The following is a 16069-nucleotide window of genomic DNA, read 5'->3' as shown; positions in this document are numbered from 1 at the left end:
ATTTGGATTTTTGGAGGGGGAGAGAACATGCATGGCATAACTTTCTGCTGAGGGACAGAAAATGAGAGCCAAAAGACAGGGACTTTGTTTTTAAGGGGACCTGGGTCCAAGTGTCTGCCTTTTCCAGGAAGAAGAGGCGCTTGTGTGTGTGTTGACGAGAAGAAGCTTTTTTTTTTTTGTCACAGGGCCACTGGAGAACTGTCGCCATATCTAAACCCAAGCCGCCACGGCTGCAGAGCCCCCTTAGAAACATCACATTTCATGTTAATTTTACAGCTGAAAACAGCTTTGTGTAGAGCAAAATCTTAATAACAATACAAGAAACAAGTATACTTGGGGGGGGGGGGGGTCAACATAATGAATATGGCATTGTTCCCGCTGTACTTCTAATACTCATGCACACAATCCCCTGCAAGCTCCATCTTCAGTGTTTTAAAATGGAGACAGACAAGTTAAGTATGACAAACGGATGGCTTGGTCTTTTCCCCCTTGAGCCTCCAGTGATGACAAAAGAAGCTCAGGGGCTGCCGCTAAAGCGACGTCGCGACAACGGACAGTCTGCAGGCTTTCAAGCGCTGTCACGCCAAGCCTCCACTCAGCTGTGATTTAGCACTCAATTTGTCTCAATATTTTACTCAATGGGACAAGCGGGTGTCCTTTTCTGGCCTTAATTCATGGTGGTGAGCACTTGCTCAGATAGACATATCACAGGGGGATGCCCAAAGAGACAGTTCCTCTCCTCGTTCGTGGACATCGTCCTGTGTATCGGGGCAAATGTGGAGTGGAGCCTGTGTGTGTCCTCTTTGGGCCTGTCAGTCAGCTGCAACATCACAGCTCGGCGGGTCAGAGCAGGTTAAGCAGCATCTGTCATCAGAGAGGCACTCTTGTATTGTACAAAGGGGAGGGATGCGACAGTGAACCTTTCCCCACCACCAACCTCCTCCTCATCATCTATGGGCTCCGCACCTCCCAGAACAACAGGAAAGGCCCGAGAGAATCGCTGAGGCTAAACTTGACCCAAGCTGAGGAAGTACTTTTGACATCAAAAGTCAATGTGCGGTAAACCCAAAATAAATTTCCTTGCCAAGGAAAACCTGCAAACTCCTGGCAAAAGTGGTCCCAGAGGAGACTCAACGTGCAAAAACATGGCAAAACTGAATGGAATCTTCACTGTGACACTTCCTCAAACACTCATGTAACAGGATGTGTGGTCACGTGGTGCAACTAACAATGCAAAAGAAACAATATGGGCAAAACAGATCGCTTGGGTCAAAGTGGAGAAACTGAGATGCAGACGTTTCCTCAGAGGGCATGCAAAATGATTTCCAATAAGGTATACACTGTGGAAATTGGGCATTTAATCCACCTGTTAAGTCAATCGTTCATTTATCAAATATTTAATTATTTTACGGAGTCAAGATCAGACATGATGTATTCCTCGTTTTGTGCCTGAGCAGCTTAGTTTTGTTGATTTTCTGACTTTGCCTCAGCAATGTCGCTGCACCCTCTCAAAGTATTTTTTTTTAGGCATTAGATTAAGAAATACACATCCCTTACAATTAGAAAACTTATTTTGGCTTTTGAAAGAGAAAAAAAAAAAAAAACTGAAATCAATTTCACATCGGCAATACTTTTTGGGCTCGAACTCAAAACACAATCATGCCACTTCCGATCTGTTCCTTGCTGGAGGGTCACGCATTTAAAATGTACAACCGACCATTTTGGCTACCAAGCACCCTTCATGATTTATTGCCATATTTATTTGGTTTATTTGTGCCATATTCCTACATGTGCTTCCAAAGGGAGACTCATAGGCGGATGGATGTGTGCCTGGAGTAGAATATTGTGAGCTGCTACGTAGCAGGTGGTGCGTGGGCAAGTGTGCCCATCTCCGCTTTTAGAAACAGCACTATTAGCTTGTTCTAGGTCAGCAATAACTGGTTTCCTTTCACAAGAACAAGACTGTTCTTGCAAACAATGACAGAGGCCAATATCACAGCTGGCAGACAAGCACTCCTTCCTGCTCTTTAAAAATCAACTCGTAATTTTGCCACTGGCCCTGCAGCTGCAGGTAACTGCATGTTTCGGTCAATCTATAAATAGCACATATTTCCAGTGTATTTATAAACAATTAAAAGAAAAGCAATGTGATGTCTCCAATGACAAACGATAAGTGCCACAAGAAAATTCTTTGAGCAACGTATGGACGATCCACGAGCTTTTTCTGCATAGGGTTAGGGGAAAAAATGGCTGCAATGCAGAATGACAAGTGAACTTTTTTCTCAAAATTTATTTGATATTCAAATCACATGTATGTTTCAATTAACACTTGCGTATTTAAAGGCAGAAACAGCACAACATCTACATTCAACCCCGTGTTCCCCAATTATCAAAATTGGATCAAAAACATCTGGAATCAAGCAATTGTGATTACTTTTACAGTTGTAGATTTTATAGTTTAGGACAAGACAGTACAGTTGCTCCACACACAAAAAAAATCAATTTCCTGCCTTTATCAGTGTTATGACTGATTATTAAGCTCAAATTAATTTTAGCCAGTGGGTCTGCTGTCAGACTTGCAGCTGGAGTCAGAAGATGTGTTGTGTACTAAACGTATTTTTAACAGAAAGACTTCTCTGAGACATTTGGGTAGAATAAGAACTGGGCCTTTTCGTATGTACATTTGTCAAAAAGCGCAAGCTCTCCAACACGATTTTGCGCAAACTTGAAATTGTAATACTTACTTTCCATTGAAAGCTATACCACGGTAAAATGAAATGGTTAACGGACCATCAAACTATCCCATTGTTAAGTCATCTTGGACACTAGTTTTCAATGAGACGTCTGTCCATTTTTACCAGCTCATAATTGCTGAATGTGTGTAAACAAAGGCAGTGATATTCTTTGGATATGAAATGATCGGAACAAAGGATCGAAAAAAGTCGAATTATACAATACAAATGTTCTTGTGATTACAAATGCACAAATTAATTCCAGGGAGGAATCAATTGGTAAATGCACGTTACACTAGTCATGATTCAAAACGATAGCCCTTAACACATGAACACAGGCTTAATTAACACGGGCTATACTGAGAGTGCACTGTGGAGTTGAAATTCAGGACTCATTGATATGGCAGGTCCATCAAACAGTGAAAATTCAGACATGTAAAACAAAAACAAGACACATGAAACCAAATTACATATGACAAATAAAGACACATCATAAAGCCCTGCAATCACTGACTCCAAAAAGTATAGTAGCTGCTACAGCAATAGCAAGCCTTGACCTTAAGGTGTCCGTGAAACGGTCAGCCAGAAATAAGGGAGGTAGCTAAAAGCGAGCAGCTGGTTGCAGAGGTACAGTAGGTGAGATTAGGTCCGAAAGGTTCAGAGGTTAAGGCAAGCTGTGGGGAGCGCTGGTTTTAACCGGGCACTGCTGAAGCACTCGTGTAAACACAGTGAGAATGAAAACGAACACACTCTACCAGCTCAACAAGGCGGGCGGGCTTCTGGGGCGGAGAGGCAAAGGTGGGCCGAGCAGCACCAAGCTCAAGGGGACCAAGCACCATCTGGGGTTGTTTTTCTTGTTCATTTTGGGGGCAATGTGACTCATGGATTCATGTCCTCAGAATGGGGAGTCTATTGGAGATGGGAATGATGGGGGGCAAAATCATGTTTGCTAAATTAACGTCACCGAGCTGATCACGCTTGCATGGATCCGCTCAGGTTCGTTAGGAGGATCAGTCACTGCAAAGGCATTTGCACCTCTGTGTGTGTGTGTGTGCGTATGCGTGTGTGTGCGTGTATGTTGAATGAGATGACATGCACAGGCATGATTGTCGGTGTTAATAAGATGCAATGCTTTGGGTTAGGTGGACTGTTGATAGGAGGATTACAATGGGCGGAGGTGCAAAGGGCGATAGTAATCTCTTAATGGAGCTTGTGGAGGAAGAGGGGAAGAAAAAAAGTGACACACACACATACTGAGGAATGCAAACCGCTGAACCAGTGTGTGCAGTTAAAACTGTGAAAAAGACAGAACTGGGAATCATCTCAGGAGGAATGTTTTGGGGCTTAAAAAGAAACAGCCGGTATTATAAGGTCCAACATGTCAATCTGAGTTCCAAGAGGGTGAATCTGCTTCGATGAAACGTATCTTGAGCAAGAACAATTTGTTTTCATTATCACGCAGAGGGCCACAAAGCAAAAGGACATCGGTAAAGACGGTGTCGGTTTTCTAGAAATTAATTCCTAGGTGGATAGAGAACTTATGATTGGGTGCAAGCGAGGGATCTGCTCTATTGATTGCATGAGCCCCACCCCCCGACACCTCGTCCACAGCCTGAATGTTTCAAAGTGCCACAGAAGAAGCCCTGTTAGCAGCCACGATTGCTGCTGTTATTTTGGCGGTTTGAGATCCTTTGCTGCTTTATTCGTCTGCAGCACTCGTTCCTCTTACTTCACCTTTTCTGCGGAGCTGAGAGGAAATAGAGAGCGAGCTTGTTAAGGTTGAACAGGAGGGGTTAAGTAAGTGTGTATGTGCAATTTCAAATAAATCCGACTTGCATTCAGGTGGAACTTTTGCCAATTAGATGCAACTTTAGTTTTTTATTTTTTACACTCCAAACCATTTCACAAAATAAGTCCCTTTCTTAAGCTGAAATACACAAAAAATAAATAAGTAAATAAATAAAATCCTTATCTTGTTTGTGTCGTAGGTAGATAAAACATCCATAAATTTCAGATTGTCCCACCCTGAAGCCGATAGCTTCGGGAAGCCAATTAGTGTCGGAATCTGATAACTAAAGACATTAATGGAACAGTTCAAACCAACTATGGCTCTAAACAGAAGACCGGACAGATGTGATGAAACGACATCAGGATTACCCTCGCGCTTCTGCCACCACACCACCTCCGGCCCCATCCTCTTTCACTCAATCACCACAGAGACTTCTTCTCAAAGGCAGAATTCCATTTGTATGTTAATGAAGGAATAGGAGCCATCTTGAAGGTAACTGCTCCTTTGGCCCTTCCTTCTCGACTGTCTCCTTCCTCCGCTCTGACAGAACCATTTCCAGTGTGCACAAAATGACTGTTTTGTTCAGGAGGCACCATACATTCATGCCTGAGGTTGTCCTTCACCCTTTTCAGTCGGGACATTGTATGTCGCCGAGTCCACGGGCTAGCATCACACGCAAGTATCAGTTTGTCTAGAAACCACACTTTCATCCTCACCACATTTCTCTGTGATGGTAACCTATGTTTACCTAAAGAGAAAATAGAAAACACGTGCCGGTGCAATGCTGGTAGACAACAGGGAATACTTGAGGCTATCCCACTCGAGGCAGGCCAGTACCATCCAGTCTGAATTCTTCCATCTTCTCTTTGCATAGCCAAAAGCTATCAGATATTAAAAGGAGTTCCAAGACAAAAATCACCGGGTAAGGTTTCACTCAGAATGTGAATTACAGAAGTAAAAAGCTTTTTATTTACTTTACTGGCTTTCTACTTTTGCTGTGGATCATGGGCGCTAAGATCCTGGCTTCTGTTCTTAACTTATGTTAGAAGTTAGTCATACGTGCACGAGTGAATGTGAAAAAGAAAAAAATATATATGCACAGATAAACCTATCCTGATGAGGAACACACAAACACATGCGCACCCGAGGAGTGAACAAAAATGGATTTGACACCGCCCAAAAGAGTGAATGCTGTGACACAGAACCCAGAGGTAAATATGGGAGACTGGCCTCTACCTGGCCTGGCTACTCCTCTGCAGCCTGTGTGCCACATACGGCACCTTTCTTACGTATCTGGACAGGAACAAAAGGTAAAGTAAATTGGGCAAACCTGACGGGCAGTGTAAGCATGGCATTAAACTGTTGAGTTTGTCAAGTGTCAAGCATTTACCATGACTTATTAATTGTTATTAATTAATGAGAACATTTTTAATGTAGTCTTCAACCTTTTTTAATGCCACAAACAGGTTTGACGTCAATAAATATTTTGACGGGCCAGACGAGAAAGAAAAAAAATGAATAAAAATACAATTCACACTTCTGCTGAATGTAGTTTTGCAATTAGTAGGAGTCCTGCGTTTGTTTTTCTTCCATAAACTGGTGCCAACTTGGGGCAATTGTTTTTCTTTCCAAAAACTCTCAACTTAAGGTACCACCATCTGAAGTGACAGACTTCAGAAAGTTGCAAAACATGTGACTGTATGTCATCACTGGCCAATTTTGTCGTCATCCTCCTACATTAATAGGGATTGTGGTTTGAAATGTATTTTTATTATCATATGTGACAACTAGAGTTATCACATTGTTTAAGTCTATACCCGTCAGAAAGGGGACTCACACAATTACCATGTAAACAAAACATCATCATAGGCATGTTAAATGGTGGTAGGTGTGTCCTGAGTTCTGAAGTTTGAGTGTAACACTTGTGCAATATTTCATTTTTTTTTTTTCCACTTTGAAAATGTTTTTTTTTTTTTTTTTCTTCAATTGAGTTATGCCGGTTTTAGGTCACAATGGTAGAAAATATTTTGAAATGATTTACCTTAATCTCAATTGGTGTGTAGACTTTATGGATGGTATGAATGAACGTAGTACAAGCTTAAATTGTGGCATCGATCTTGATTAGGGAGTTGTATGCGCAAAAGGTGGAATAGCTTATTCTGTGTTGTAAATACAGCAAACTTCCAAATCAATGGGTAAGGCTGAAGGAGTGGACTAAAGCAATTCTACAATACCAGTGTTTTTGTCATTATATTGGAGTGACATGCATTAAATCGTGCCACCCCAAAAAACTTCCTTCCATTTTTCTTGTAATTGGTTGTTCTTGTCGCCAACACCTCTTTTCACTAGGAAACAGGAAATATTTTCCTTACACGTGGTGGCACTTCAGATTTATGTTTTGCCGAAAGCGGTCATGAGCCAGAGCTATGGCACGCTATTAGTGATTTAAAAACAAACAAACAAAAACACAAACAAATGGAAACCCCCCAACAATTTAACATGCACTATGCACTCACCTCATCCAGCTCCTTCTGAGTCTCTGCCTCCATCCGTCGAATGTCATCCATTGTTAGCTCCACCCACTTGTCAATCCAACAGAAAAGCTGGCGGTGAAAGTTGGTGAAGATCCTCTTTTCTTGCTGAAAGAAAAATCAGACAGGTTAGGGATGGTTGAGGTGGTTTTTTTTTCTCCAATGTATAGATTCTGCAAATCATAGAAATGTAAGTCTTTCCATTTACACTAAAAATTACTTCAAAAGAAGCAACAAATATAAAAGTAAACAAAGCCCAGCCATCAAAAATATTTTTACTTTGACAAAATCTGAATCTGTACTGTAATTAACAAAGTCTGAATTTATGTCAAGAAGTCAAGATGTACATTTAGCACAATAGTCACACAAACCTCATGGATAAAATTCTCGACTTTAGTCTGCAGGCCAAACCATTTAAACTTGACTGTGACCAGTTTGTAGGCACACATTCTAGGGCAGTCAGTCTCGGCACTCAGCTCTTTCTAGTGAAAGGAAAAAAGCAAACAAATCTCAAGTAAAAATGTATTCAATCCATCCATCTTGAGGGCCAAAACAGGATGAATAATGTAATCATAAGTTGTAAATGACAAAATAATGACAGCTTAGAGAATACCATTTAAGAACAATCTTGGCAGCATTTAAAGCAAAAAAAAAAAAAAGTCATTAATACAAAAAAAGCTCTGTGTATGGAGCTTAGTGAAATAATTATCAATATGAAGACGTGCTGTGCACAGATAAAAGCAGCCTAATCTATAACACACTTTCTAAATCCAGTGTGCGCTCTGTGCTGTCCTCTGAAGAGAAGAAGAAAAGAAGGGAAAGGGGGGAGGCAGTGGCAGAGCAAAGTGGATAAAGGGACCAGTTCTCTGCCTCCGCCCCGACAGTGACACCGTTCCCGACAGACATGCCTTTGTGGCCAGGGAAGGCAGATAAAACGGAAGCTGAGATGCGATAAGGGCGCTGCAAAGCTGGTTACATTATTAACACCTAGGACTCGCTCGCCCCCAGAACACTCCCAGAGAAGCCTCAGAGAACACCTGTTTAATTAATCACTTCATTCTGACTCCGTATTCCAGGAGAAAATGCCACAGACCTGCCTCAGTCACCCCCATGCCGCAGCTATTTGATGCTGCCATCATGGAGAAAAGCGAGAGAAGGCAAATGAGAAACATTTCTAAATTTGCAGTGGGTTTAGAAAGTTGTCATGGCAAAAGGAGAACTTCACATGAAACGCATTCCACATCAAAACACTTACGGTGACATATCTTCTCCCCCTCTCGGTGCCCCACTCAAAGGAGCACAAGTTTTGAGAAATACAAAGGGAAGCAATATGCAAGCATGTGTGCATGCAGAGATAGACAAGAGGTTTTTTTTTTTTTTTTTGCTCCATGAAGCTGGAAGAAAATTGTCCCTCTGTTGTCACGGTAATTTTTTTCAGACTCTTTCAGTGTCCACGGTGGATGGGAAAATGATCTAATTAATAATACGGATGAAAAAGTGTGTCTTTATTCACAGTTTTAAAGCAGTTTGGCTGCCTTTATTCTGAAGAATTTTAGGTAGGAAACTTCCCTATAGCTAAACATTGAGAGCCGGGGAGCATGGCAGAAATATTAAAATTGTTTATTGAAAAAAACAAAAAAAACAAAGTGGTACTGCAGGTTGCAGCAGAATTTAAAAGAAAGCTTTCGCGCAGATGACTTGCGTACGTCTCTACGTCAGTCATGATCATTTCTCTCTAGTGGCAGACAAACTGAACGGGGTGGCAGCGCTTTGAGAATAAAGCCATTATCTGCCCTGGCAACTTGAAATTCCTATTAGAGTCAATTAGAATTGAGAAAGTGGTGATTTATCTTCATCAACCGGCAGCCTTACGTTCTTGCAGCCCCACTCCTGCTCAATGTTGTCCTGATAAACTCGGTGTGCTCGGGTGCAAAACTGCTTTTCGTGTCAATAAAGCGTGCTACAATCACGTAAAAATGTAACAAGAGCCATCTTTAAGTCTACAACATAAAAGCTTGCCAGGCTTCTTTGTCAAGATTGATTTATGAATTTATATTTTGACATTTGTTCACCCATTTGAGACTAAATTAATTGCATATAATTTCTCTCTGAAGTAATCATGTCACCAAAAGCTTTTGTACAATTACAATAGGGTGAAAAACTTTGCATCGGCACATTTGAACAACATTCACAGTTTCCAAACGGTTGGCGTGAAGCAGTGCGCACTCAAAGCGTATTTCTGAACACACCCACAAATAGTTAAAATAAATTCTCCCTAAAACGGCGCTTGATACACTGGAGTGATTTAAGACTTTCCTTCTTTTATTCTTAAGCTTCCTTTCACCTAAAAAAATTAAGCCGGTTTCATGTTTTCTCCAATTGTGACCAGTAGCTCACACATGCTTTCTGTAGTCCTAAAGCATTGTGAATTATATTTGTAACCTTTTCTAGATGTCACTCAATTGTTTTATTTCTGATATGTTCTTGAATTTCTTTGGGTCGTGGTAGTTGGTTGAATACGTTTTTACACCTTAATAAATAAATAAATAAATCACTTTCCAACTACTTTATGGTTACATGGTTGATCTTCCTCTGATATTTACATTTGTCTGGCAACCTAAAGTTAAGAAACTAAGTAAAAGAAAAAAAAGTAAATATATAAAAAAAATTAGGAGGGCAAATTCTTTCCACAGAACACTAAAATCAAACTCCTCAAACACCCATGGGATGATGACTTACAAAAAAAAAAAAACTGCAAGCCAGGCAGAATGCTCAAGAGTACAATACCTTCCAAAGAGGTCCAAGTGGTCCTCTTCCTGTCTTAACTGACTTGAACTTGGCAGGGTCCTCATCTGGCTTGTAGTCCTATGGTGACAACAACTGACATGATATGATACACAGCACACCTATTTATTAATTGACAAACCTGGAACTCAACTAGGTAGGATCATCTTACAATACAGAGGTTTATCTTTAGATACTATACATTAACATACAACAGATTCACATTTGATAATAAGGTAAGGCAATAACCACAAACAAAGGCATGCTTGCCATACACAATGATGATGCATACTGATGATTTGTGTAAGGGATGTCTGATATCACTTTTTTCAGACTGATATGGATACAGCTGCTCACTTATTAAAACGTTGTCAGCCATGCATGCCATTTCTCAATAGTACAAGGACCAAAACACCTTAGTGGTCCAATCTGATGATATAACGACTGCAAATGTTATGATATATTAGCAAACTTCTTATGAATGAAAACTAATCCACATGCTGAGAAGCAAGGACAAACTTAGAGGATGGGCAAAATAAATAAATACATTCAAAAAAAATAATAAAAAGAAAGGATTTCAAACGATCAACTGCTCGAGGGCCCAGCAATTCTAAATAAATCATAATATGCCAGTAGGTGAAAGCCATTTTCAGGGCAATCAGCCAACAGGAGGGTGCAAAACGGTGGAAAATACACACACATTAATTTGACTGTTTTAACGCTGAGAGCTCGATCCCTATAACCATGCAGTGTGCGGCACTAATGAGGTCTGCGAATCAATGTGCCGTGGCAGACAAAAGGGAGAGACTCCTCCACTAATCCGGAGTGTGTTAGTGTGCCCTGTCTGCATCGTGCGCGTTTGTCGAATGCTGCCATACGAAGAACTGTGAGCTGTAATTACACTAACAAAACTCATCGGTGCAGGCGGTAGGTCGCAGGGCCCGCAGCCATGCCCGAGGCAGAGAGCTGATAGGGCCCTTAGACACAACACACTCCTCCAGAAAGGCAAACATGTCTGCCTCGTTAACTTCCCAGGGCAAACAAACATGGGTGTGCGCATGCACGTACACACACAAACACACGCACTCACGCACATAGTGAAATGAGGCAATATGATGTTAAATAACACCAATAATATGCAACCACCTAAGAGCTTCAGATTTTATTCTGAAGTGAGGCAATCAGAGAAAAAGCTTCAATACTGCTAGTCTTGTTTAGGGTAGTGGTTGAGCTGGAGGCTATTTCCACTAATTTTGGTTGAGAAGGCAGACTAATTTGCCGGTCAATCGCAGGGCAAATGTTGTGTAAGGAACCACTCAGTCTTGCACGAATTCACACACGGGCACCTTAGATTCTTCAATTGACCCGTGCAAGGATAGGGAGGATATGGAGGCCTGAGCTGATATTTCAACCCAGAACCTCTTTTTTAAATGATGATAAAAATTATCAACCATTCTTTTTTCCACAGTTGGAGTTGCGTTGAGTACTTAGACCTTCCTCCGATAAAAACGAATATATAATATGGACAAAGAGCTACACTATAAATGATCAAAATTAATTAATTTAACTTGTACGTACATTCTTTGCACATCATAAAAGCTGTGCCTTAATTTTCATGTTACATGATTTGGTTTACGCTTCTCCGGTTTGGACAATATGACAATCAGCCACACAAACGATACCGTCAACATTATTGTGTGGAACGGTGTTTTAAGCTTGCATGGGTTTGGACTAAATGGAGTATATTGTGATCCTGAATCTGACCTAACCTCAACGTTATGAGAAATATTGACTTGTTTTGCTGCTCAATCCCTGAATAATGCAAATTTTCAAAAATACTGAAGTGCCTTTTGGGAAAACGGGAGATGATGTGCAATGAGTCCATTGGCATGAGATAAATTGTTCTAAACAAAGGTGCACGTGCGTAATAACCAGACATGTCCACATCAAGGTGCTAAAGCACTTTTAGGGTTTTCATTTGTACTCACAGAGGATGAAACTTGACTATTGTCAGCAATATCAATAGGCACAACAGCGACTTGCTGCCAGGAAGAACGATCTAGTTTGTGCACCTAAAGCAAAAGCATTCAAATAAATACATGAATAAAAACATGCATTCAAGCATACACAACTATGCTAAATACTCGCTTGGTGTCACCAAATGTTTCTCACATTTTCTTGTGTTCCAAGATCCGGTTTATGCCACGTCTCAATCTTGATCAGGAAATTATCTTTCATATATTCATTCTACAAATACAAAAAAATGGATTCAGTGCAGTGTAGTATTAGCCATAAGGCATTAATCAATAAAAGCACCCAACTCAAGTCACCCAAGGGTACATACCGTCACTTCTGAACAAGTATAGGCATGAGGAGCAAAAAAGAAACATACATAACGTTAGCAACAAAATTATATAAAGACAAACACTCTGAAAAGAGCAAAGAACAACTGGAAGAGGGCTCACCAGTTCTGCAGTAGGGGTAGGCGTTCCAGGCTTTTTCATGGAACACAAAGGCGCTTTCTGGTGCCAAGAGCTGAATAAAAGCTGGCACTTTACTGTAGATTGGAGTGGAGGAAGGGGAAAGAGATGGATGGGGTGAAAGGATAACAATTAATATAATGGTTTACATGCAATGAACAACAGTACATATTTGTACACGGGCAGTCAAGGACATGATTTCTAATTCAGTAGCACTAGTTTGTCCAAACCTTTGACTGCTAGTGGATGTGTATAGTTATGCGAGAGCCCAGAAAAAAAATTATGATACAATACTGCCACTAGCTGGCCATAAACCGCAATTACTGTAAAATGGAGCACAAAAATCAATACTTCAATTCCACAAACCTCTTCAGGCGGTAGATTTTGTGGGTATACTGTCCTTTCTCTCCATGTTCCGCATAGGGCTCATTTTTGAGTACCTCAATCCCTTCTCCACCGCCGGTTTCATTCTTACTTGCTTCAGCCACAGAAAACAACTGTCCCACTTGATACTGCAACACAAATACCAATCATTTCCATGACGCCAACAAAAGGTAGAGCCACGAGAATTGTTGATGACTGCAAAATCAATTGAAAAAGATGAACCCAGGGAAGAATTCAGGTCATCAACCTCATGAGAATTCCATCTGTGCATGCAACACTTTTTCAGAACGAATGGAATATGATGAAATGCCAACCTAGGTTTTTGTTTTCTTTTTTTTTGTTTTAACTGAGCTATGTTGTTAACGGTGGGCCAATCCCCAACATTAATGTGTCAAGTACAGGTAAAGGTCGTAGCCTGGTGAATGTTTGACCAAAGACATTATTTGTTGGCATGTACATTATAACTCATAGGAAAGTGTTTTGAAAACAAGAACTATTCAATGGATCAAATAGTATCATGGCACTGTTATCAACTTTTATGGTTGCATTCTCAATATTGTATGTAAGGCCATATTAGAAATGTCATAGATAACCCTGTTTTGATAGCGTTATGGTCATGTTTAATTTAATAGAAATAGTGCAAATAGGACTTTATAGATCAATAGGATAGTCCAAAGTTAAGAGGAATACACAAAAGTTACTTTTGTCAATGACATTAAGAGATTACTCACCTCCTCAACACTGCAGGGTAAAACCACGCGGCTAAAAAGAAAAGAGAGAAAGATGATTATGATCAGATGAGACTTATACTACGACAATTCCAATATATATATATATATATTTTTTTAGACAGTAGAAGCAAGATTTAACAAACTTGGAACCAATGTACTATGGATTGAACATTTTAGGGTTTAAAAAAAACATAAATCAAGAAAAGAAACAAAAAAATATATATTTTTGAAAAGTACATAATGCTATTTTGTTTCATTTGGTTTTAAAAATTAAAATCAGTCAAATTGTCCACACACACTATTTGCCAGAGAAACGAAAAATGACTCATGCCTCTATAGCCAGCTTTAAATGGCCCGCAGAGGTAGCAAATAACATATCATTACTTAAGAGTGATGTTAGCTTTCAGCCTCACCTTCACACATATCACACACACGACACACTATAATCGAACTGTGCAGGAACAGCCTAAGTGTGAGTATGGGAATGAGGTTCTAAAAAAATTATTTGGCTTCTTGAATTAAGATCATCACTGTGTTACTGTGTCATTTGCTTTCAATAATACTACAATTTAAAGATATCTCTTGACATCAACCTGTGTATCCTACTATTGCCATTAATCTAATATTTATTCTCCCCAAATGAAGGCTCAAAGTCTTATATGATGCACAGACTGAGATTTTTGTATGAGCAATTTCAAGCTCGATGTAATCTCTCCATCGCAAGATCTCACCACACCAGAGATCTTGGATTGGAGAGTTACTCTGTAGATTACAGTAACAGTACAGTAGTGACAGTATTTGATGATGTGTGCCAGTCTCTAGGGTCTTAGCGATCAACCAATAAAGTATGAACAAGTAATGGAAATATGCAAAAAGAGCGGTGAAGAAGATAGGTCTTAGCCGACCCACATGGTTTCATCATGTTCAAAATGTAAAAGCGACAAAAAATGTTTGCAATCATTAAAGCTGTTTTCAAAGGCCTGGCGAACATCTTTGCAACCTTTAACAAACCCTGACAAAAAGAAGAAATGGCTTCTTGATTTTGGAGGATTCAAAATTTCTTGAGAAATCCTCAAGAGACTGGCAAATCTTGTAATTTGCAAAAGTGCGAGCTGTTGTTGACAGGGTGACTCTTATGCTGCAAATAACATTTGGCACAAAAACGAGGTAGCGTTCCTCTTGAAATTGACCTGTGTGTCTGAGTTAAACTAAACTACCGGGTACAGTGCGACAAATAAATCTGTAGCCATTCGTTGCCCAACTAACATATACATAAGCAGTGGCAGCCTTTCTTCAAACTCACTCATACAACCAAATAAAGTTGAAGTATAAACTGCGATTGTTTAGCTGATCCATGTGCATGATGTTAGTGCGGGAATCGTTGACTCCAGTTTAAGACTAGGTGCTAGTATTTGCTAACGAGCACAACGTTAACGCTAAAAATGTAAATACTACAGCTAGCGAACAGCGACAAAAAAGCAGCACTACCACGGAATCAAGTCTAAATTAAATCAAGACTATAGCATCACCAGGCGATTGGCTACCCTTTTTTTTGTTGTTGTTAAATGTTCATCTCTGTTGAGATTAGCTACTCGTGAGCTATTATATGTCAAATGAAGTTCAACAACTTAACGGAAGAGACGCAAAGCTCATGTTGCAAGAAAAAAATACCCAACAAGGCAGCCATTAACGCTACTGTTAATAATTAAGTTACTTTAGAGAAATATTGCAAAGATAACAGCAGCTGTCGACGCCGGTAGGCCACAAAGTAGTTCTTGGGCAATGCCACCACCCTTTCCTCGTGTGAATCAGTCGCACTGATGATGAAAAGTTTCCGTGAACATAGCTCGTATCCAGTCCGTGAACAGCGGCCACACCCGATCGAAAGCCCTTATTAAATCGTAACGTTGTTGTAAAGGAAGTGTAAAAGCAAGCTTTGACAACAATATCTCACTTACTACTCCTTGACGAGGACCATCGTTATCAACTCGTTCCGACGCGACCTGAACGTCGTACCACAAGCAACCGATCATTACAGTTGACGTCATCAGCTATGAAGAATCGTACTTCGCCCCGCCCTTTACGATCGGTGATTGGCTGGACGCTCGGACATCATATACCTCAGCCAGTAAAATCTCAAATAAATCTCACGTTGCTGAAGAGGCCACTTTTTTCTTTTTCTTTTTTTGAATTTTTATGGCAAAAGCCGAGATGACAAAATGCCCCCTCATTAGTTTGTAAGTACAGGTACTTGTTGCATTAAAAACAGACTAGTGATTGTAGTACTGATTTATTTGAGCCATTGATTTAGTTAGGTGACCATATGCATTTTTTTTCTCTTGTGGGCAATAATTTTACTTTCATTCTCATCTTGCAAGATCTAAAGTTTGCTACAGCAGTGGTTCCCACTTTTCTTTTTTGTACCCCAGAGCCCTTTCGTCATTCCACAAATCCATATCCCTTCACACATAAGGGTTGATGATTGTTCAAAAGTTGAACCTAACATAATTTCATTCAGACATTTTCTTCTTTTTAGCTCAAATTAAACCTAATCTGGCTCATCTATCTAAATAAATACATAATTTAAAAAATCAAATCAAAATAATGATTAAATAAAACAATTCACTCAAATAATAAA

The 16069-nt window shown here is 40.1% G+C and overlaps 1 protein-coding gene across 1 annotated transcript; it reads right to left on the bottom strand.

Moving 5' to 3' along the window:
- Nucleotides 1-2263: 2263 nt before the first annotated feature.
- On the bottom strand, nt 2264-15505 carry LOC133154855 (phosphatidylinositol transfer protein beta isoform-like). Its single transcript, XM_061279888.1, has 11 exons — nt 15390-15505; nt 13432-13462; nt 12683-12828; nt 12302-12393; nt 12181-12188; nt 12009-12083; nt 11825-11908; nt 9840-9917; nt 7424-7534; nt 7038-7160; nt 2264-4479 (listed from the first exon to the last, which is right to left on the bottom strand). The coding sequence occupies exons 1-11, from the start codon at nt 15407-15409 to the stop codon at nt 4432-4434; spliced, it is 816 nt and encodes a 271-aa protein (XP_061135872.1). The 5' UTR covers nt 15410-15505; the 3' UTR covers nt 2264-4431.
- Nucleotides 15506-16069: the final 564 nt, after the last annotated feature.

Source organism: Syngnathus typhle, linkage group LG5 (genome assembly GCF_033458585.1).
Source record: "Syngnathus typhle isolate RoL2023-S1 ecotype Sweden linkage group LG5, RoL_Styp_1.0, whole genome shotgun sequence".
Lineage (NCBI taxonomy): Eukaryota > Metazoa > Chordata > Actinopteri > Syngnathiformes > Syngnathidae > Syngnathus > Syngnathus typhle.
The sequence above is the reverse complement of the archived record's forward strand: the minus strand, read 5'-3'. Positions and strand labels throughout refer to the sequence as shown.

Excerpts from the sequence above, each read along its gene's own strand:
- LOC133154855 (XM_061279888.1), bottom strand. The coding sequence starts at position 15,409 with ATGGTCCTCGTCAAGGAGTA. Across the intron at positions 9,918-11,824 it reads ATAGTCAAGTTTCATCCTCT|GACTACAAGCCAGATGAGGA; the intron begins GTGAGTACAAAT and ends TTGTCACCATAG. Across the intron at positions 4,480-7,037 it reads CTCAGAAGGAGCTGGATGAG|CTCCGCAGAAAAGGTGAAGT; the intron begins GTGAGTGCATAG and ends ATTTCCTCTCAG.